This window comes from Epinephelus moara, chromosome 20 (genome assembly GCF_006386435.1).
Source record: "Epinephelus moara isolate mb chromosome 20, YSFRI_EMoa_1.0, whole genome shotgun sequence".
In the NCBI taxonomy this organism is placed as follows: Eukaryota; Metazoa; Chordata; class Actinopteri; order Perciformes; family Serranidae; genus Epinephelus; species Epinephelus moara.
The window spans coordinates 9,879,906-9,903,485 of record NC_065525.1 but is presented as its reverse complement, the minus strand read 5'-3'; the positions used below and the strand labels follow the sequence as shown (position 1 = coordinate 9,903,485).

Below are 23,580 nucleotides of genomic sequence, written 5' to 3'. Positions count from 1 at the left end.
AACATCGTACCCCAGGTTTTTGACATCCCAAGTTTAAATGGTTGGGTTTGTTTGTTATGTTTTTTTGCTATCAGTGTTGCTTTTAGCAGCAGTCATCCATCTGTAAACATGCTTTGACTTTGCAAATATGTGTTTATGTCCACAGAGAGAGAGACAAAGACGGCACAGAAATGTGTATGAGAAATGAGACCAAAATGATATTTAAAAATCTCTCTTTATTTGGAATAGGGCATACGTGTGTCTTACTTTGATAAAGTTTGTTTGTTGTCCGGCTGCCTATTTACAAAATGCAAATAGGATTCACACACCAAATACACACACTGTTATCAGACTGCTTGGTCGTGCCAGCAAGCACACACACTGACACACACACACACACACAGCTATCATGAGATGTTGCTTTGCTGTTATTTCACAACTCACTGAGGCAGCCAATCAAATCATTCCAGCAATGAGCACGCCCACGGCTAAATTTAACCAATGAAGGGTGACGATCTGGCTGACGGACTGTTTCAGACAACCAGTTACAGACTGTCTCTTCATGCAACACTTGAGTTGGTGCCGACATGAGTGCCCCCCCCCCCCCCCCCCCATGCTTTACCCCCTCCCTCTCTTTTTTTTTCTTTGCTCTGTACTTTCTCTCCTTGTGTCTAACCATCCCAGGGAAAGGAGGCTAATAATTATCAAGGAGAACAGAGTCCAGAGGAGGAGTACCCTTTGCACCTTCACAACCCTGTCCTTGTCTCCCTTTGTCACTTTCTCTAGCTTGCTTAATAAGTGAGAATATGTTCTGTCGCTTGCCAATCTCTCTTCTCTGGCTCATAACGGCTTCGCATCCCGTCTCTTACCTCCCCAACCTCATTCACACTCATCCTCCCTTCACCCTTTTCTTCACACTCCCACATCACTTTACCCTCAGTGAAAGAAATTAAATTTCCCTCCCTGGTTGCCTCTACTGGGTCTCCCTGTAGTTCTCCCTTTTTTCCCTCTCCCTTTAGTAGTTTCGCCTCACTCTTCCTCCCCTACTCCAGTCTTCATCACCCCTCTCTTCATCCTTACTTCCACCACTTTATCAAACTTTGTGTTTCCTCCAGTTCAATCCTTTCTAAGCCCACTGACAGGCTGCTCCTCTCTCTCTATGCACTGGGCATTTATTTCCCTTCATTTAAACTCCCTTTCTGTGTTCCTCCATCTGCAACCCCCCTCTCCCTCTGCCATTCTGCACAAAACACCACCACCTTTTTTCCCCTCCATCTTCCTCCCCTTCCCCCTTTTATTCTCCTCTTCTGAGGCTTAAACCTAATTATCTCCTGTTCTAGGGAAACCACACACAAGCTGACACACACACACGGTGGGAACAGCCTGTGGGAAGTAGTGCAGCCGTGAGGGACGGACAGCGTTTGTTCTCCCTTCGGCCAGTCGCCTCCGATCATGTCAGCAAGGCACAAACACACACATACACTGTACGAGCAAGCCAGAGATGAAGAAAAGGAGAAAGACAGAGGGTGTGAAGCTTTGTATATTAGACACACAGCGACTGAGTGACTCAATGGGTCTGATGTTTCTTTGCTCAAATCCTACTAGCAGAGGAATGGTTACATTCTTATTTCTTTCTATTTGTAATAATACTGAATGCAGCTTCTTTTGGTAAGGTGTTTTGGCCTTGTTCTGTGGGCTACAATAAACAAATGAGGAGTGCCTGTGTTTAAAAAGCAGAACTGTCCATGTGTCTTGAGTCCCGACAATCCAGACATTCTAAGCATGGATAAACACAGACGATGAAATCATGACAGAGCGTTGGCTCTCCCCTGTTTGGGTATGAATTAGTAACTCTCTTATTCAACTACAAATCATAATTGTTGTGCGAGCAGTAGAGGCCATTTCTATTGCTGTTATTCACCGTCTGTAAACTGCATTCATCCTATCACATCTTGTGTTTACAGTTTTTATAGTTTTATATGTGTTGTAAACTGTTAATGATTGAAAAAGAATAACCTTGAGATTTAATCAGGTATGCAAAGATACCGTGGTAGAAGTCAGGAAGTCACTTTCTGTCTCAAAGTGCCACAAATCTCTCTGCAGCCAGAAGGCTCACAACGTAGTTTCCAAACATAACAGGATTATCTGTAGATTCCATTTTAAGGGGTATTTCAGTTTTTATATATATATATCCTAACTCTTAGGGTAGGGATGTCAGTTTCAGTTAATTTTGCTTTTGAAAGCCCAACACCCATTAACCAGGTAACTAACCAGTTAATTTAAAATGAAAAAATACATAAAATGCAAAGTAAAATGAATTACAAGTTACACTTTTCTTTTGATCAGGTGCTCCTTTCACTCAATGAGCTTTACTCACTGCGTTTCATGTTGCTATCCATTTAGAGGTGGTGTAATTTTAGGGTTTTGTGTTGTAAATATCTCGCCTTTTCTCTTATCTTCTGTTGGCTTTGCTGGCAGACAGTTGACTTGCCGCCTTAACATGCAAAACATTTTTCTTAATATGAGCAATCTACCATTTTGTTTTGGTAATTTAATTTAATTTAATTTGTTTCCCAGTGATTAGTAGCTAGTTACTAAAATGGACAGCCAGAGGGTACTTGCTCTAGCTCTGGTTGAAGTTGAGAGGCTATCAGCAACTAGTTTGTTGGGGACATGGAAACAAAGATCTGTGTGGGTACATGAGACCCGAATAAGAGGGCGGATCACAGGGAGTAGCCTACTACCAGTTGGTCCTGGAGCTTCACCTCGATGATGGCCTTTTCCAGGAATATTTTAAGAAGCCTAATGGTACTTAACTGAACAGTAGCAAAATTAACTTACGGATTTAATAATATTCTCAGTGGGTAACCAATTAACGGTTAACTAATAGACATCCCTAGTCCCTTCTTTGGGACTGTAAAAAACACTGGACTGCAAAAAACACTGGATCCTACATTTCCCATGATGCAACTAGCGTGTTTCATTAAACTTTTCCTGTTTGGTAAACGCATGTCAATGCACCAGTTTGTAATGTGTACGACATAACCCTGATGACATCATTAGGGTTAACTTTTCAGACTTTGGAGCACTCCTCCCTCCAGAGCCATTCTACGGCTGTTTTTGCAGACAACAGCCCCTTCTATACTGCCAGATTTTCCGCAAATGTTGGGCCGTGTTTAGGGATGTCACGATTACTTGATTTCACTATTAACCACAATTTTAAACGCCACGGTTAATTATTCGTAAAGATTCCTCAACACCGTCACTCTCCAAAGATTATGCCGGGACACGGAACCACATACAGTAGGTCAGTGCAACTCGCACGGAATGAAAACAAAGTTACACAAGCGGCATCTCAGAGTGATGAAGTATGGATGAAGAAGACCCCCCCCCCCAAAAAAAAACAGATAAAGTCAGCCGTGTGGTATCATTCTGGCTATCGCAAAATGACCAAGGGGTCATTGTTGACAACGGCTTTCATGACATTTCAAACATGCCGCAAAAAAGTGAATTAAAAATTATATGTTAGCGTGTCATTTGCAGTTAATGGCGTAGTGGTATGATAGGAGTTGGGCTTACAGTGCAACGTGACAAGCTAAGGCACGTCTCAAAAACTTTTTTGATGGATAGTTTTGCAGTTTGTGTGCACACAGCGTGAGGTTGTAATGGTTTTGGGTCCGTGTAGCTCTTTGGAGTGAGACGACAGGCAGAAACTCACGTCCATACGAGTGCGGGATTTCACAAATGCTCGTCGTTTATTCTTACATCAACTTAAAAACACTCCAAGCTTACCAAGCCCGGTTGTACGGCTACTACATTTTCATACATGAACAAAATAGTCGCCACACGTACTTAAAACCATCACTGTTGTCTTGAGAGATAAAAAAAAAAGCAGGAGCACATAAGTATACGTCCGACCAGCGTTGGGTGCGCTCAACAGACTCAAATCATAACAGGCGTTGCTTGATGACGTTGCTGCTAGGCGACACAGTATACACCATGTTAAAGGCACATTTCATATATTCGACTGTTACAAGTTCAAATCCTTTTTTTAGTCGTCAGACTGTTTCAGTGTCAGTGTGCAATGTGGAAGATATACGTAATGTCTTCTCAAGGTCCTCAGTCAGTGAACATTTAGCATTAGTATTACGTCCTTTTGCTTCCTCCCATCTGTGTTGAGTAAATGTTGGACTTGTCCTTCCAGCACGATGTCTGTTTCATTTATTATTAACACTGCACGAGATATGCTCTCAATTTATTTGTGTAATTGTAATTTAAAGACAACAAACAGACATGCACATCCTAGAAAAAACTTAGACTGCTGGACCACAAAGAGGCATGTAGTAAAAGTAGAGTCTGCACACTACTTTTTGGTTACTTTTCTTTGTTGCTATATTATTTTTGTTATGTTGGCATGGAAATAAATGAAACTTAAAGATCTATAAGGAGTGTTCATGTGATTTTACACATTTATAGTGTTTAAATAATTAATGCATAATAATCGTGATAATCGTAAAACCGTGATTATTTCTCTGACAATAATCGTACCAAGAAAATCTATAATCGTGACATCCCTAGCCGTGTTGCCAGCAAGCTGCAAGCATTCAGACACACTAAATGCCGGATTGGCGAGTTGATCCAAGGTGCTCAATTTTCCGCCTCGTGGGGTAATCATATTGGCGGAACCCTTTTAGTTTGAACAGACCTAAGCAGCCTTCCGCAACGGGACAGGCTGTTGAAGACTTGTGGGAGGAGCTGTTGATGGCGCTGCACGTGCGACCCACTGGCGGTGGATAAACAGGGAACAGCTGATAGCAGGAATGAGCGAGCAGCTAATAGCAAGAGGGAAACGCAAACCTGACAGACACTGTTAAGATGAGCAACTGGGGAGACAAGGAACTGCGCGCCCTCCTTGCCCTCGCAAACGAAGAGGCCATTAACCGTCAGATGACGGGAACGGTGAAGAGCGGGCCGACTTATGAGAGAATCGCCGAAGGACTGACTATCCGCGGCTTCCCTCCCACGTCATTGGTTACGTTACATGCTGAGCTACACGTTGTGCTACTTGCTCACGCCCCCCATTGCCCAGAAAAAGGCGCATTCTGTAAACAAAAGTAGGTAGGCGGCATTTTGCCGCACTCCCTGATTTTGTTTTTATACTGCCAATGCTGAAAAAAGACTGATTGGGCTTTCCTGCAAATTTGCACAATTCCTATCTAAAAAGGGCTAAAGTAACACTAACCATGATGAGTGAGCTGAGTTCAATGTGTATAATTGAGATTCTTCATCATATTTTTTTTAAAGAACAACAGCACCTAAACTTATATCCATCTCTTGAGTTTGCTGTCATTGGAGCAGCCCCTGAAACAGAACCTGGTAAAGCAAACAACTCACACATATTTTGAAAAGAACAAATGGGAGGGGGCCGCACTTAAACCCACCACTGGGTTGACCCACTAATCCCCCCTCCCACATTTTAGTAGCTGTGCTAAGCAGAGGCTTCATCGGTTCTGCTAAATTACATGTATATATTACTACATTAAATAATTTTTCCCACACACTGAAACAAACAGTGAGCACTGCTGGAGAGGTCAGTTTGCCAGCTGGGCAGCAAGAGAACCTTTGCACACGTTTAAGCACACAGGCTCCATAAACAGATGGTGTCACACACGCACGCACACACACACCCACACACACACATATGAGAAAGTGAGACGATGTTCACATATGACCAAGTCCCTTGCGTTGAGGGCCCAGATATTACACTACAGGCGATCATGTACATAGACAAAAAATATGTAATCCAGTCATTCACCTTTCTGTAACAAATACTTTTTCTTTTCTTTCTGCAGAATAATATATTATCTTCTACGCCTCATTACCTTTCTTGTCTCACAACTGTAGTTTCACATTAGACTGTGCTGTAGCTTCACACCTTGATAACTCACTCATCCATACACATGTGTAATCAACTCTTAGTCTCCCTCCCTCTCTAAAACACACACACACACACACAAACACACACACACACACACACACACACACACACACAGAATACACCTGTGCTCCCCTCTGAGACGTTATCAGTGCTTTGTCATGAGTTATTGTCACTCAGTGATTGCATCATCTGTGAAAGCAATAATCTGTGTTTAAGACACATGTACTTTCTGGTAAATGATTTCAGCCCAAGCATATTTCAGAAGCCATTTCCATAAAGGACTTAGAGAAAAAAGTCATAACTGGCAGTCTTTAAGGTGGGCACAGTTGCAGTAGTTTTCCACTGTACTGTACAGAGCCCAATAGACTTTTTACTTCCACTTACTGAGATCACATGCACAGCTGCGACACACACTGCAGCTCAATATACACACCATAACATCTAAATCTAATCCACTCATCTCTGTCTTTCTCTCTGAAGACACACACAATTGGTCACTGGAGCACGCCCCAGATGTTCAAAGCACTGAGAAAGAAAAAGCAGTAAGGGCTTTCCACTCCTCTGATGCGGTTCCGGAAATAGCAGAGCGTATCTGAGCAGGAACGTAAAGGCTTCCCTGGCAGGCCAATGTCCACCACTGTAAAGCAGCTTCCCTCTCTATAATATCAGATTCCCTTTGTATAGAAATACAAAGACCAGAGCAAATTGTGAAAATTACACATTTTGGTTTCAAATTGCACCACTTAAGCGATTATTCCAGTTGGGAAGTCTAGCCCTGTTGCCAGCAGAAAATGTTGGTATTTTACATTTCTGCAAACCATGAAATGTTACAATTGCATGTTTCATACATATCATTTAGACATTTCTAAAGTGACAGAGTATATAAGCTGTCAATGACATTAAAGCACCAAATGTAGGTGTTTTGTAGCGACCCATCACTCTGTTTCCAGCATCTTTTTGGGCATGAAAAGCAGTTGTTTGTTATAAACACATTGCTGCTTTTCCTGTCAGGATAGTGGTACAATAAGCCGTTGTTTTTGAACAAGACAAAGCTGCTTTTCCTGCTTGAATTGCCCCCCTCCAAATGGGTATGCCAAAACATGAGCTTTTCCTTACAACAAACCAAGAGGTATTTGTTGCTAAACCTAACCACACAGTAACCAGTGTTGTTAAAACACAACGTGTTATATGTATCTACTATATAATAACATGTAAATGTAACATATCTGTGATTTGCAGAAACATAAAATGCCAACATTTACTCTGGCGATTGATAGGTGTGGAAGTCATTTGGAAGACAGAAGGGTGGCCCTCCTGCATTTACAGTGGTTGGCACTTTGAAAGTATCTGCCTGGTGTAAAGCTCCTGAGATGGCTGCAACAAATCATTCATGATCAGCGAGCCTCATTAATCACCTTGTGGAAGCACATTGTATCACACTGCTTTTTATTCTGAGATAAGGTGGCCCCAGAGCCTATTAAATAAGATCAATATTTGTTTTTTCCAACAATTAACAGACAATGTTGTCTGCCAGATGCTGTTTCATCAACCCATGCATAAGCAAAAGCAAGAATAGCTTGTAGGCTGTAATCAGACAAGAGAGAGAAAGACGGAGGTGGCATGGCTGAAATAATTTAAAGGAGTGAGCGTGGTGAGACCCAGCTGAAAGGAGACTGGCTCTCTCTCTCTCGCTGTCAAGAAATACTGTAAAATTCATTTCGTAGTATTAATCTAATATACTGTGTGACTTTGGTATGTAATGACTGTAAAGCATCAGTAACATCATGGTTCACCTACTTTAATATATGCAACAGTAACATAATAGGCTTAAGCCTATATGGACTAACACAGTCACCTACTACTATTCATTTGCATCACTCCAAGTTACATAAATGTGTAATTTTTCAAATGAAACCAATGAATTCAGTTGCTCTGAAAGTATTGGCCAAATATATACATTCAATAAACCCACTGGGGGCATTGGTCAGTCAGCGTGCAGAATGTGCTCTGCTGCTGGAATGACCATTAACAGCTGAGATACAGGCTCATCTGTACCACTGAATCATGTCCTCATGTGATATGTCACTATATGACCACAACCAAAGCCTATTATCGGCTAAAACGCACTCGGCTGTCTGTAAAATGACGCAGCAGAGGAGACTGAGGAGAAACCATATGTCATGACTGGATTACAGATAAAATGACAGAGGGGGGGGGCAATGTGCAGAAGACCTTATAAAAGAACTACAGTAAATCCTGTAGATATGTTACAGGATTATCACAGTGATATAGTAAATACAAAAATACTATTAAAGTATGATAAGGTTGAAAGAAAATCTGCACTAAGCACCACTGATAACGGAGATAAGTCCCTATAGGAGTATTATAAGGACATTATAACGATGGCATAGGAGAAAAAAAAGACACAGCTTTAATTAAGTCACTAAATTCACTGCTAAGTACCACAGGTACACATTAAGTCCCTACAGGGGTAAAACAGGAGTACTGTGGTGGTATTTTATCAGCGCTATATGGGGCTGACCCCTGGTTAGTAAGTAACAGATGCTGACACAGCCAACAGGCTACATGGTATTTACATGAAGGTATTAGAGGCTACAGCAACCGGTAGAAATTGATGGTGTCATAGCTAAAGGCTCTTTCGTATTTCTGCATTAAATATATTAGGCCTGCAAAGGGTGATTTTTTTTCCCTTTACTGATTATTATTAGCCCTAATGCCAGGGAAAATCTGCCAGATGACACAATTTGAGCTAAGAGATGAGAGAAAGATCTTGGCGCTGGTAAGATGGAGGGAAGTTTAACTTAGTTCATTTACACATACTACACACATTGAGATGATCCAAAGCTGGCTGAAAATCTGCAAAGTATCCATTTAATGGTTTATAAAATGTTTAAAAGAAAAGCCAGTAACAATTTCCTAAAGCTGAGGCTGACATCTTAAGACGTCTTATTTTGTGCAACCAACAATCCAAAACCCAAAGTTATTCAGTTGCTAATGACATACAACAAATGAACAAATGAATTTTTGCATATTTGCTAGGAAAAATTACATTTAAACAATCAAACGACACTCTGAATAGCTGCCAGTTAATTTTCTGCCAATCGACAAATCCATTAATGGATTAACTCTTCTTCTAGCTTTATAAATGTAGTACTATATAGCAATACTGTCCTAGCAGATGTAGGTTTTGGTCATTGAAACTCACTGTTAAAGTTCTTAAGATAGCAACAGTCACTCAGCTGAGAATATTACTATACATTTTTGTTAAAGTAGGTGGACAATATTGTCTATCCAAACTAAGCCCTCCACACTGTACCATAGCTTCTGATAAAAAACGACAGTATGTACCGTTTTAACAGCATTAAAGTGGACAGCAAATACACAAGCATGTGAGTCGAGGTTGCCTCTGCACCTGAGATCACAGAATTCGATGTGTAGGAGGAAATCAAAGTAGATCTGAGGCCGTCTTCTTATCCCACCCTTAGGCATTCTTATCCTACAACTGCATGATATCAGTTAAAGATCGCCCCTGTCCAAAACCCTATTACTAATACTAAAATGAATAGTGTGCAAGTACAACTACAAAGTGAGTTTAAATTGACAGGCTCACATACATTTGCTGCAGGATTTCTATTTATCTCTATGTAGATCTGGTGACATGACCACACCTCAATTCTGTACGATATAACTAGCACAAGCTTATGCAGGAAATTCAAGAATTTCAGTAAATGCTATTGCTATAGACGGTGACAGAACAGCGTGTATTCACATGAAACTTAATATAGAACAGTCCATATATTATGATACAGCACCCCCATGCATACATAGCAGTACAGTCACCACACCTACATTATTTTTCCCCTACATCCAATTTGGTACATCTTTCCACCAGCATAGAGCAACATCAGCTGATAGACAGGGGCAGAAAGAGTGAAGTATGGGCAGATGTTTGACATGGCGAGTAAGGTTTGAGGTCAGGAGTACTATAGGGTCAAGAGTCCTGTTTTTCCAAGGGAAAAAAACATGACACAATAAAGGTGCTCATGTTGAGATCGGGCTGCATACACTTGTGTGTGCGTGTGTGTGTGTGTGTGTGTGTGTGTGTGTGAGAGAGAGAAGAAAGAAAGAGTGAGAGAGGCACACGCATACACTCTATAGGGTTATTAGACCGTGCTTATTAGAGACTTACTTCATCTGTTTGACGATGGTGCTTTTCCCTGACTCTCCAGCCCCTGAGGAATAAGAGACAAGAAGACAATGTAAACAGGGTGTGTGTGTGTGTGTGTGTGTGTGTGTGTGTGTTTGTGAGAGAGCAAGATGGAGACAGAGTGTGAGAGAGAGAGAGAGAGAGAGAGATAGGAGGGGGTGGAAGAGAGAGAGAAAGGGAGAATCAGCCTGTTCAAACCTAAGTGAATAAGGACAGTAGCAGCAGCGGGGTGGAGATAAAAAGATGGAGAAAGTGACTGCACCCTTTCTTCCTCAACATCCTTTTTTTAATTCCCTTCTGCCCTCCATCTTTCTATTTAGTCAGTCGAATAGATTAAATACTTACAGGCTACTTTCCCACAAAGAATCAATGAATCAATCTCCCACCCCAAACCAATGAAGCAGAACTGCCTGTGCTTGGCCCTCCATTGCTGCATACTGCCATTTTTTCCCATCTGCAGTTATCACCTCTGATGTAGTTCCCACCTTTTACCTGCATACTGCCTGTTTATACATAATGACAATTTACCCACCTGGCATTTCTGCAATGGATAAAACCATATTACAGCAGGTTGCTTTAAAGTGATGTAATGAAAGGGTAGGGTGTGTTTAGAAGGCAAAATCAAGCAAATCAATGGCTCTTTGCCCTTATATTGGATTTATGTTCAGATCGTTGGTTTTATAGTTTATGATGGACGTCATGTTTTTATTTATTTCTACAGTGATGTATCTTTTACCAAACGCCCACCCCCTCACACACCACACCTTTCTGCCGTGGCTCTACAGGCCCTGCAGTAGGCAATTCAACTCCCTTACCGAGCAGCAGCAGTTTAACATCTTTGGCCGCGGTCAGACCGTCCTCCTTGAGGTTTTTCTCGATGGCTTTGCTCCGGTCCAGAGCCGCCCTCTCCTCTGCGCTCAGAGTACATCCCATGGTTAGAGAACACAGCTTGATAGCGTTACCGATACCGGGATCCACGGAAGAAAAAACGGCAATAAAAAGGGTGGATTCAATGAAACTTGTGCGTGGAAACAAAGCTGGTTGCAAATCCTCCCTTCTTGGTTTATTTCCTCCTTTTTTGTGCTGAGCCTTCGATCCCTCTGTGATCCCTCTCTGGCTTTCTCTCTGGGCAGCTCCCTCTCTCGCGCTCTCGAGCCGGGGGTAACGGCACCGTTAAAGCATTTAAATCAAGGATCCACTCGGGTTTGATCCACAGCGCGAACACAACTCGATGTAGCCACCGCAGTTGTTTGTTTCTCAAGCGTGGTCTCGGTGGCGGTCTGTCCGTCCGTCCTCCGTCCTCTCTTCTGGGGTTCTGTCGGTAAATCACGGTAACGGTTCTCTTCTTCTCCACTCGGCGTTAGTGTGTGTTACTGGGCGGCGGTGAGCAGCGCTCGCATCGTTTGATTCCAGCACGGGGTTCTCACGGCGGGCTCACAGTGGACCTTTCCTCCGTTTGGCTCCTCCGAGACGGGCGGCGGGATACTCGCTCTGTAACGTTACTGCCTCCCGGTAGCTCCGGTAGGGGCTCGGTCGTTCGTTAGTGCGTCCGTTCAATTGCAGGTTGCTGACGTCAGAAGAGTGAAAAAAAACAGAAGTGGGGAGAGAGGGAGAGCATCCATACTCCCAGTGGCGCTGCCTGGTGGTGCACTATTACCTCTACAGGCTTCTATGGACAGATATTAAGCGTCATCTTAAACACATAGAAAGTGAAAATAAAACGCCACTGCAACAAAACTCAAATAAGCTCAAGAGCAACAAAGAGTTAATTTGTAGCCTTAATCTTACGTGTACATTCCTCTAGAATATGAGCAGAGAACTTTGTGTCAGCGGATGGATATTTCGATTCTCTATTGGTCACAGGTGTGTTCAGCCAATGAGAGCTGAGGAGGACATATAGGAACGCTTGTCATTAAAGGCACAGTTCACCCCAAAATCAAAACGACATATTTTCCCTCTTACCGGTAGTGCTATGTAATCTAGATTGTTTAGGCAGAGTGTTGGAGATATTGGCCGTAGAGATGACTGCCATATCTCTCAAATATGATGGAGCTAGATGGCACTCGGCTTGTGGTGCTCCAAGTGCCAAAAAAAAAAAAAATCATGACCCCATTACTGAGACAATCCACAGTCCTAGTTGCGAGAAATTTCGTGTAGGAACTATTTTCTTACTACTGAACTACATCTACCAACCATGTCAACACAAAGAAGGAGACTAGAGACTAGTCCATCATCAATGGCGTCCTCCTTAGCCTAGCTGTAATGTTAGCTAGCTCAGTGGTGCTAGGTGAGCTAGTAGGCTAGTACATGCACGCTTCCCTCTGCACAGTGATACCGTTGGTGGGTGTAGTTCAGTAGAAAGAAAGAAGTTTCAATATGAAACTGCTCACAACAAGCCTGTGGATTATCTTGAGTTACCATGTAATGATTTCTGGAAAGAGACTTTGCTGTTGAGTTTTTTAGATGTTTTTTGGCACTTTGAGCACCACAAGCCGAGTGACACCTAATTCCATTATATTTGAGAGAAGGCAGACATCTGCACAGCTGATATCTCCAAGACTCTGCTCCTCCCGGTTCCAATGAGGTGCCCCAGGCTTTGAAGCCAATTTTTGTTGTGACCAAACAGTGGAATCACAACTTCTGGGTCCATCATGTAATGACCTGCAGCCCAAAAAGACTTGTTCCCATTGACTTACAAAGAGATGTCTGTAAACCAGTGGATACATTTTTTTGAGCGTCACAGCCCCTGTGAAATGACTTGTCTCACTATCAGGATTGGATGTATTTGGTTCAGAAACATTTGGAAAGTCTACAAGATGTGGATGATTTAGTTAGTTTATCCCAATTCAAGTAAACAAAGTGTTAAACGAGAGGCCAGCCAGCTAAACCAGAGAGAGTCTCTAGTGTACCTGCTTTATGGGCCACACAAGGTGAAAGCAGTACTGATCATCTGGGTAATTTCATACATGGCAGTTTAACCAATTTGGATTCATGCACCACTGCGCAACTTTCCTGGGAATGAATGGGGCCCTGCCACCAATGCTGTATCCAGGTCTCTTTAACAGTAATGGGCAACTCACACCATAACAATCTAAACTGATAAATCGCATTACAGGTACCAGGAAATATATGGGTTTTTAATTTGGTGTGAACTGTCCCCTTAAAGATATTGTATTATTATTATTATAATATTTATTTTCTAATGTTAAGTCCATAAATATTAATGTTTTACCTATCACCAAAAATGTTTCGTACTTGAAGGCTCCCATTGATGAAACATGTCAAGCAGTGGAGTGCATGGGTATGTTTTCCTTCTCAGGAGCTCTCAGTTTGGTTACTGTCAACATACAGAGTGTCCCATGTCATACTGCAGTGCAGTTCCAGTACATTTCATACAGCATTTGTATCTAAATCCAGTTCACAATTGTAAATGATCTTGAATTTGTATGTATTGCACTTATTTGAGTCGCACACCAACTGGCATCATGATTATGACTTTGATCATCTGTTGTAAAACCTGACTTTGGTATGAAATTAGTAACTAATGCTTTGCTAATTAGTGCCTTCACCCACTTTGTAAAGGTGTTTTTAACTGATCATCAGAGCCATTATATGTCAATTACAAAGCCAATATGGAAAGCCTCAGAAAATAACAGTTTGATCTCAGTCAACAGCTGTCATGCATAATGCAAATACATAATGACAAATGTATTGGATTTCATGGATTTAAAGGCACCATTCTGTCAATGGGTACATTAATGGCTAATGGTTATTGGCAATGTGTTGGCGTAATGGCCCGACTGCAATGAAACTTGGAGGCTACTCGTCTATCAGCACCATCTGAAATTTTACATCTGTGGCATCACCAAAGGTAAAATCAGCCGGCCCGAGTGCTTGTTAGCCTGACGCGGTTTAGATCCATTTAGATAAGAAATAATTTAGATACATTTTGAGCTTCAGAAAAGAAAGAAAAGACAAGCGACTGTGCATGGTCAGTTCAGGAATGAATTAATGTGACTTTATGTACATTCAGTCAATGGTGTGATTCATTTTTAATCAGAACAGTATGGATGTTTCATGATTTATTCAACAACTATACAGCAGTTCCCCAAGATCTCTATAATTTGTTTAAATCAACTTTTTCAAACATGATGCACAGATTATTTGAATTAAATTCTCCAGTCACTCAAAACTGCGTTGAATTCCCTCCCATACCACTGTACACCATCTTATATATGAAAAAAACTAATTGCCATGTGGTACAGTATTATAAATATATTTTCATTAAATGACATGTTAAAACACTCTAGTTAACATTGTGGCCTAATTCAGTGCAAAAAAAGATGCCATTTGCCTATGTGTTTTATACATTTGGCAAAAATGTATTGTTAAACACCCCACTCTGCAGGTCTGTGCAGCTTTAAGCTACTTTTAGTTCATTGTTTTGGTTTACTGGCCCGCACATAGACTGTTGGGTTGAGCGTCAGGGCTCTCATCTGCCCCCACATATGAAACCTAAGGCAGCTGTTTCCTGCAAACACACTCACACAAGCTGAGTATACGCTGGCCTGCCTGGAGGACCTGCATGAAATGGCAGTGAGCCAAAGTGAACAAGTGACTGGTGCAGGAAGTGGAGCATTTGCTAACTAGTAAAGTAGCCACATCCTGGTGTGTTAAGAGAAAGTTTGTTCCGAAACATAGAGAGAACTTCAGGGGGGGAAAACATTCACACAAACATTCAAAATGTCAGGTTGTGTCATGTTGATAGTGGGCAGTAAGATATGCCCTGTCTCCTTCTCTGTGGAGTATGTTTGATTTTGAGAGATTGTTAAACTCTTTAAATTATGAAATTACAGTGTTGAGCTTGTTGAAATAGCTCTTCTTCTAAATGTTCTACATTGTAGGAGGAAGTGCACTTCTGTCTCAACCTTACCTGTCAAACAGTGACCACATATTCTGTCTTTTTTGGTTTTCGTGTCTTCCTGTTTCCACTGCTACATTGTGGTCACTGAGTCTGTACTGGGTTAGGATCTGTCTCTGCTTTCTATCTCAGACAGTAGAGAGATATTCTGCCAATTCATAATCTCTTTTTATATTAGGGCCAGATCACATTTTAATCTACTTTGGCATTTAGTTTCTTCCTTCCAGTGTTCTAAATAGGTTTTGTTACATTGTATTATGATTGGGTTTACTCTGATTGGTGTTTGCAGAGCAGTGCTGTTGTGAGACTGGTCAGACTGTGTCTGAGAGGAGGCAGTTAACCTCAACACCAGCTGACACAGTGGACTCTTTTCAGGGCTCAGATCTTGAGTTTGGAGGGCTTTGGAATGGAGGCTGTCTCAGGGGCTGGATTTAATGTGATTAAACAAAATCACACTCTTTTAAATGTTAATCATCAGTGAGAATTAGCCTAATCCTTTTTTTTCTGTGTATGTGTAAAATATATCTGCCGAATTCTGCATGTAGAGATTGTGTTGGATGTTTGTCCCAGCGGGTATAGCTTTGATTGCTGAGTGGACTCCATACTTCACTACCACACTGACAAATATCAGATATTTTAAGCCAGATTTTAATTGAAATTTAAATGTTCTCTTAATTACATTTAGAGCTCTTCCAGTTTTTTCTTTTAGTGCATTCACTGCCATGTTTGTGGACTCCCAATTTAAAGCCTTTAAAGTCAGTCAAATGCTGAGCAAGACTTTTTGGGCAACAAAAACGTTACAATATATTTTCATGAACAGAAAGTACGCTGAAATAGCGACAGCTTCGGCTATGCCTACTCTGCGAGTGTGGGCTTTCGCCATGGTTATGCAACATTATTGGTGTGGCAGTGACTTGTCAACTGTTGGCAACCACCTGTCATTCAAAGCAGCAGTGCCTTTACTTATGCATAACTTTGATGGTGCGTTGTCTAAAAGCTCACCCCTTGTACAGTTGTCGTGAACAGGAAATTAGCTAGAGACCTTTTGGCCTCAAGTGGCCATTCAAGGAACAGCAGTTCCTGGCTTAATTTTTCAGCCCTGCAGGTTGCCGTTTGGTTGAAACTCTGAGATACTCTTATGGTTACACCAAAGTACATAAAAACTCATGCTATGTGTAATACTATGATTATTTATGGTAAACTGGTATTTGTTCTCCTGACAGCCGAGGCTTTAAAAAAAAAAATTAGGCTACATTAATTTCCTTCATTCTTTTCTACAGCTGTAGTCCTTGTTCAGTAGGAGACAGTAGAACAAAGACATCAGCATAAAACAAAGACTACGCCTCTTCATTCTGGAGGGAGAGGCCAGGAGCAGGGCACTGATCTAACTGAACAGCAAGTTCATTTATATAAATATTAAAAAGAGCCAGACTTCAACTCCAACACTGAAGAACACCTCTTCTCTGGGTGAAGGATTGCTTTTGTTTGTCTCCAATTTCAACAACATTCCCATTTTCCAAATACATTGATTTTTAACCAGATCATACATTGTGCCTCCCAAACCAAAATGTAGTCTATAATAGAGCCCTTCATGCCAAATAGAGTTGTAAGCTTTATCAAAATCAATAAAACAAGTGAGCATCCTACCATTTTTTATTTGGTGTATATGCTTGTTAATTAAAGTGTGAGGGGTTGGCGGTGCAGTGCTTTGGGAAGGGGCCAATTTGACTTTTACTCAAGACAGAGTGTTCCTCAGGGAAATCTACAGTTCTTTTATTTAGAATGCTACAGAAACATTTACCAAGACAACTGCTGACACATGTGCCACGGTAATTACCAGGGTCTGATTTGTCCCCATTCTTATGACTTCCAGTCTGACAGCTGACAATCCAGTTGATTCCCACACAGTCATATCACTGTGTGGCATTTGTGTTTCCACCAAGTGCACTGTAAGGCTCATCCACCTGGCCTGCATATAACCCCAATCCTCAGTGACGAAGACAGTTTTTATTTAACTGCATGAATAAAAAGAAATTTAAAGTACAATAGTATTCACATGGCCTTGTGCACAACTTAGTTAATAAGCATACTTGTAGTGTTCAATCATATTTTATTCATGAACCACCATTTCGAAGGCTCTTGATGTTATAAGCACGACTGGGAATTTTCAAGTCTAGTGTTTAACACTCAGGACTGATTTGGGGAGATTTTGAGATAAATGGTCACATCAGCATGACGCATGTTGTATAATCTTATTTTAGAATATCACAGTTAGGAAGAAGGAAAGGAATACTTTAGGTAAATTCAGTTTTTTAACTCTGTTGTTACACACACAATTGCCCCCCTGCAAAAATAAATGGAGGCTGACATTACTGTCTTTAAGAGGCTATGGTGCTCTCATTTTTAAGCTACTGCAAAGGTAGTGGTATGTGTCTAGTATGTGAAACTACATCACCCAAGGCATCTATTGGTACCATCCATTTTGGCATAGTTAAAGTAAATTTTGGCAAGGGAACAACTGGTATGGCCATTTTCACAGGGGTCCATTGAACTCTCAGCTTCTCCTACTAACCTCTGACATTACATGATGGACTGATGCACTTGAAGGGGTGGAGGGAATGGCGACCAATGCACCTGCCTTACAGTTTAAGTAGGCTACTCATAATTTTGGGACCATGTAACCCCTAATCAGATAGGCTGTTCCAACATTAAGTGGGCTGCAGCTGGCAGGCCTTTCTTTGTTTGTTCCCATGACAATTTTTTTCCAACACTGGTGTGGCCTCATGGCCCATAGGAATGACATCACATAGATCACATAAGCTATGTATCACATAGAGACGCTAAAGGGTGCCCTGTGCATTGCTATCAGATGCTGAGGGCCATGACAAATGGGATTGAGAATAGGTTGGAGTGCCTGTGCAAAAATTCACAGCAATCCATCCAACACTAGTTTTGAGATAGGGCCCAAAGTGGGCCATCCATGGAGCCGTGTTGCTAAAAAGTGTCCAAAACAAAGGCAGTGACACCTTCGATTTCACCCATCTGCGTCTCAGCTGCATATTCAGGGGGCACAGTCTAAACATAACATGACTGGAGTAAGTATCAGCTGATAAGAGCTGACAAGCCATTTTGAGCACAGGTTGTTTGTCCTAAGGAAAAGATCTATGTTTAAGATGTTGTCAGACATAGATTTAAACTACTTTCAACATGAAGTATTCTTAAAACCTGGCAAGAAGTAGGCTATGGAAAATCATACTGCAGTAAAGACACTATTGAAATGTAGAAAAGCTCATTTTTGTAGGATAAACTGATTTTAAATTGCTTATTCTGAAGAGCATTTGTGAGCTCAAGTGGGAACTATTTATGGAACAACTCATATCTGCATCTGCACAGTATGTACATGGAATTCTGTTGAGTGGTTTTTATCTACAGTTTGTGGCATGCGCAGTATTGACTGATATTAGAGAGGCATTGTTGCATTGAGGGCACCTTCTGTCTCCCTTTCCTTCCTTTGTCACATCTGGTTGGTCTGTTAACAAACACTGGCTGTGGTTACTGTTTCAAAAGCACCACATGCGCACGCGCGCGCGCGCACACACACACACACACACACACACACACACACACACACACACACACACACTCTATCAACAGTGATGTGATGCAAGTCCTCTTAGCAGAGAGTAAGAACTGTGCTGTTGCCTCAGACTCAGGATGGGATCCACTGATTAGGGACAGAAAAACTGAAGAAACTAAAACAGTATTCTGCAACGCATTAAATAGGAACCTTGGCTTGCAGCACTCAGTATTTAGATAGTGATTTAACCTGTTTAATCCTTGTCTACAAAGGAAATTCAAAAATAGCATAGCATGGCGTGTCAGTACATCACAACCCTGATTTGCATACATTCATCTTGACAGTTAGAAAGAACTATGTCACAGATGATAATACCTGCAAGGAAAAATGTAGGGAATGTAAATAGGGTGTTTAATCCTTAATAACTTAAGATGCAATCATTAGCATGTACAGTTTACTAGCTTACTATAGCAGTAATATAAATGACATGCCCCATTTCCATCTGTTTCTTGTCTTTAGTGGGAAAAGTTAAAATGCGCATTCATTCCTTGGACAAATGACACTGCAGTAGCTGTGGGTATTTGTCGGCTTTATCGCCGACTGGCGGGGTGGAAACATGACACCTTGGTGGACATTTTAATTTTCCCAACTTTTCCAGTCAGCAACACGCTTGCAAGAGAGAAGGAATAAAAAAGAAGTAAACACCAAAACATTTTGTACTAATCTCTAGACTATCTGAAGGTGAGAGGACAAGATTTCAACAAGTGTTGTGGTTCCATGTATAGTTCGTTTATAGTCAGGGTAGTATTGACTAATCACGTTTGAATAGCAGGTAAAGAGTCCATGTGGAGAGGCGGAATGCATCGGACAAAATACAATCTCGGAACCCACTGGCTATCGTCTGATGACGATTTAGCTTTATATTAGCTTTTTAATATTCACCCACATTCATCTTCAGATACCTAAAATAACCAGTGCACAGAAGAGGAAGTCTTGCCTCTGATATCTGCTGGCTACATTGGATCAGCCCAAAATATTGGGAGATTGTATTTTCACTGCCTTCCATGCGGTTCTCCACTGTTTAACCCTGTTTTCTGGCATGTTAGTGATGTCAAACACTTTCCTGTGTTAAAAAACCTGCATATAAGAACTCATTTTGGGGGAAAGAGGGAATAAGCAAGCTAAGCAGTCACACAGAAATCATGTTAGAACTGATAACAGTCTGATCTAAGTTCAACAACTCTTACTTCCATGTCTTAAGTGGATCATCAGCTAGTGAGGATGCTGACTTTCACTTAAGGACCAGTTAGCTTTAGCCTCAGTCTTTTAGCATGACATCACATTTGATATTAAGATGCAAAATCCACCAGCAACAGTCATCAGACTGTCAAGTGGATGATTGCTGTTTGGAAATTAGAAACATGCTTTTTGTCTACTTATGTCTGAAATCAAGGACCCATCATCACTAAGATTCACTGAACATTTAAAGTGGTAAAAATCTGCCTCCATTAGCATTGTAAACTTCATTTGTGCCATGCGATAAAGGACAGCCAACACTCGGCACTTTAAGGCTTTTAACCTGCAGCCTACAACATAACCCCACCAAATGAAGTGAAGAATCACCGCACAGATGTTTATAGACCACCTCCATCTTCTTTTCTAAGAAAAAGCATAGAGGCTTGGGTAAAAAGCACAGTGTAGGATGAGGGCTGGAGGTGTCAGGATGTAATTTGCACCGCTCAGTCTGCAGCTTTCAAAGAAACGTGGTTAAAGATGGAAAGAGCTGGATTAAATAAGGGCAGAGTGATGTGAGGAGGGAAACAGACAGGCCTAAAGAAGAAGTGGTGAGTGGAAAAAGGGGAAATGATATGGAGCAGTGCAGAGGCAGGAAGAGACATGCTTATGCTCTTAATGATCACATCTTGTACACTGACTGCGGTACTGAGTAAATAAACTGAACAGACAGTAAAGAGGAGAGAAAAGAATTGAAAATGAACTGAAAGATTCTCCAGAACACAAAGCAATGTTATATTGATTCAGCAGAGCAGGGAGAGCTGCATTGAGACAGAAACAATCTGTACAACAGCCAGGTCAGATGATATTCAAACAAGATCAAATAGTTTTACATGCTCATAACATTACTAGTTGGGATCAACACACAATGGATAAAAATCCTGTTGGCTGTGAGATGAGGTTTTCCAATATGCTACCATCTTTTGTCCACAAGCCTCAAACAGGCCTATTGAATAGGGCTTGAGCAACATATTAAATCTGTACTATCTTCTGGGATGTTTCTTTGTTGCTGAGCATGACCTCTGACCTCATTATGTCAGGGGCTAAGTAGAAAGATCAACAGATTATCACAAGAACAAAAAGAACCACAGAGATTTGGCCTAGAGTTATGTGAATTATGTAAATCATGAAAATGTTTCCAGCAAATGGTTTTACAGATCTATAATGCTCATTATAGGTGTTGTTATACATGGCCTCTCGTCACTGTCATTTTCTTCTACTTCATCTTCTATTTATTTAGATGCTTTCTATGACAGGTGGCAGGGGTGATTCTTTTAAAATGAATTAAACAGCAAGTGTCTTAATACATACCTCATAACTAACCCTGAATACCATGGAAATGTATGAAAGGTTTTAAGGATTAATACACCTACCAGCAGCTCACTGTGAGGTTCCCAGGAAGTCACTGCTACCCACCAAGAAAATAGTCCCACACATAAACTTCTGTAAAACCACAACATGTTGTTTTTACACCTTAGTTTTTGTAAGGATTAAATGAGATGTAACATTTTAATAATAAGATGTAGTGGTGCTGCAGCAGATTTTGTTATCATTGGACAGAACCAGGATTGCTTCTTCCCCTTTACAATCTTTATGGTAAGCTAAATTAACCATCTCCTCCCTCGCGTTTACCATTCAGACATGAAAGTGGCATTGATCTTCTCATGTAACATTCTCATTTTTTGGCAGTAAAGTAAATACAGCATTTTTTTTTTTACAAAATGTGACTATATCATTAAAGTCTGTGTATTTTGTTGTCACTACTCAGAATGTGCTTAATGGGTGTTTCTCAGAATGGGAGTACAGTGTATGCGGCTAAAACTGGGCCAATAAATAAATAAATAAATAAAAATTCATTACATAAAGAGGTTCAGAATCAGTGGTGTGAGGTGATGTGAATTGATTTGATTGAACTTAAAAAACAAAACAAAAAACAACTAATCCACTGGCCATGCATCTGATGATTGTGCGTGTATATGTGTGTTGCTGTGTTGCTCAACAATGAGGGCAAATTTGTGTTTAATGCTCCTACATAAAAACATAAAATAATAACGATAATAGTAATAATAATAATTTTCAGAGTTGAAGTGATTACCAGCACAAGGATTATCATTTCATTTCAAAGCTATATCCAATATTTGTAAAAATGTAATACCACAATTATATAAATGGAATTATGTCATTGAGGTCTGTCCCCTTACAGGATAAACCATTTGCATTAAAGTAAACTGAATAATAAAAGCAAAATGTAGGATAAAATGTATTAATTGTGACAAAACTATCCACCCTTTAAAAAAGATAACTCATTTCCCAGAGAACACTATTACATAATAAAAGCCAAACAGTCACAGCAGAAAAAATAACTGTTATCAGTGATCTGAAAATTGAGTTTTATTGTATTTTAAACAACATGACCAAATTCACCCTTTTATGATAACCTGAATAGGGTTTTGGGAATTACAGTATGTCTAGTTATTGAAGCAATTAGTGTTACAGATTGTTCAAGTGATATTAGTAATTGCTTTTTCCTGGCAGTGGCAGTAAGAAAAGTGGCCAAAACACCTCCAGCTGTGGTAACAATCTGAGTGCCTTTTGTTGCAGTAGCTCAGTTCTGTAAATGTGCTGGTGATTAAACATTTACCGTGTTGATAGCTTTCAGTTATTTCACCTCTCTTTTGTCAGGAGAGTTGTTTTTTTTAAAAACAGGCTTAAAGGGAAACTTAGGGATTTTTTAACCTTGACCCTATTATCCCATGTTTTTGTATATAAGTGACTTATCAAAACAACAGTTTTTGAAAGTGGTTCAATATTGAGAGAGACCACTGTGGTGAAACAGGCTGCAATACAATCCCTATGGACAATGGTGCGCCGTCAATTAACATTCATTAAAAGTGTTTGTTTTGCCACTGCTTCAGAGTGTTATTGTAAGTGTCTGACAGCATAACAGAAAAAAACCTTACAGTGAAATGAAACGTTTTTAGGTTACCCTTTGTCGTTCTGTTTGTTATTGTGACCAAATTTGGCTTGCAGTGAAGTCTCAGGAAAACAACGGTGGAACTGTTAGTAAGAGTTGGGGAGAGAAGTGTTGTGCTGGAATACCAAAGGTGTACCTTAGTGTTATTTTAAAGATTTTCAGTGTCATGACTAAATATTTAGCTTAAAAAATTCCATGGGATTTCAGAATGAGACTTCTCCTTGAGTGACATTTGGCGATACACACTTACAAACAGCCTCGATCAGAGAAAGGTATGTTTCACCTCTCTGTAGAGTCTTTTCTGTAATGTTGTCAGACACTTAGAATAACAATCTGAGCCTTTCAGTGGCAAAAACAAACAACTTTTAATGGACATCAATTGATGGATAACAAATGCCCATAGGGATTACATTGCAGCCTGTTTTGGTGCTACCGCTACAGTGGTCTCACTAATATTGGACCAGTTTCAGAAATTATTGTCTCCATTACTCTCTCAGGCACAAAACATGGGAAAATATAGTCCAAATTCAATAATACTTAAGTTTCACTTTATTGAAGTATTAAGATTTGGCATACATTTCTTTCATATAGTGTGCATCATCGACAGCTGAGGAAATGTGAGAAGCCTTTGGTGACTAGAACCCACTGTGATGTCCATAGTTACGCCATT

General features: G+C 40.6%; 2 protein-coding genes across 3 annotated transcripts in view; one reads left to right on the top strand and one right to left on the bottom strand.

Annotated features, from left to right (window-relative positions):
• Window positions 1-11,917, bottom strand: part of LOC126408230 (guanine nucleotide-binding protein G(o) subunit alpha) — a 141,663-nt gene extending 129,746 nt beyond the window's left edge. Inside the window, exons 1-2 of one of the 2 annotated variants that reach the window (XM_050073681.1) lie at window positions 10,961-11,917; window positions 10,128-10,170 (exon numbers count right to left, since the gene is read on the bottom strand). In XM_050073681.1, the coding sequence (XP_049929638.1) occupies window positions 10,128-10,170; window positions 10,961-11,078 (161 nt within the window). In that variant the 5' untranslated portion in view covers window positions 11,079-11,917. The remainder of the gene's footprint in view (window positions 1-10,127; window positions 10,171-10,960) is intronic. The other variant, XM_050073682.1, reaches the window with a different exon arrangement.
• The window catches only part of LOC126408262 (histone H4), a 583,921-nt gene that overhangs the window by 252,521 nt on the left and 307,820 nt on the right, over window positions 1-23,580 (top strand). The gene's annotated exons all lie outside the window — the stretch shown is intronic.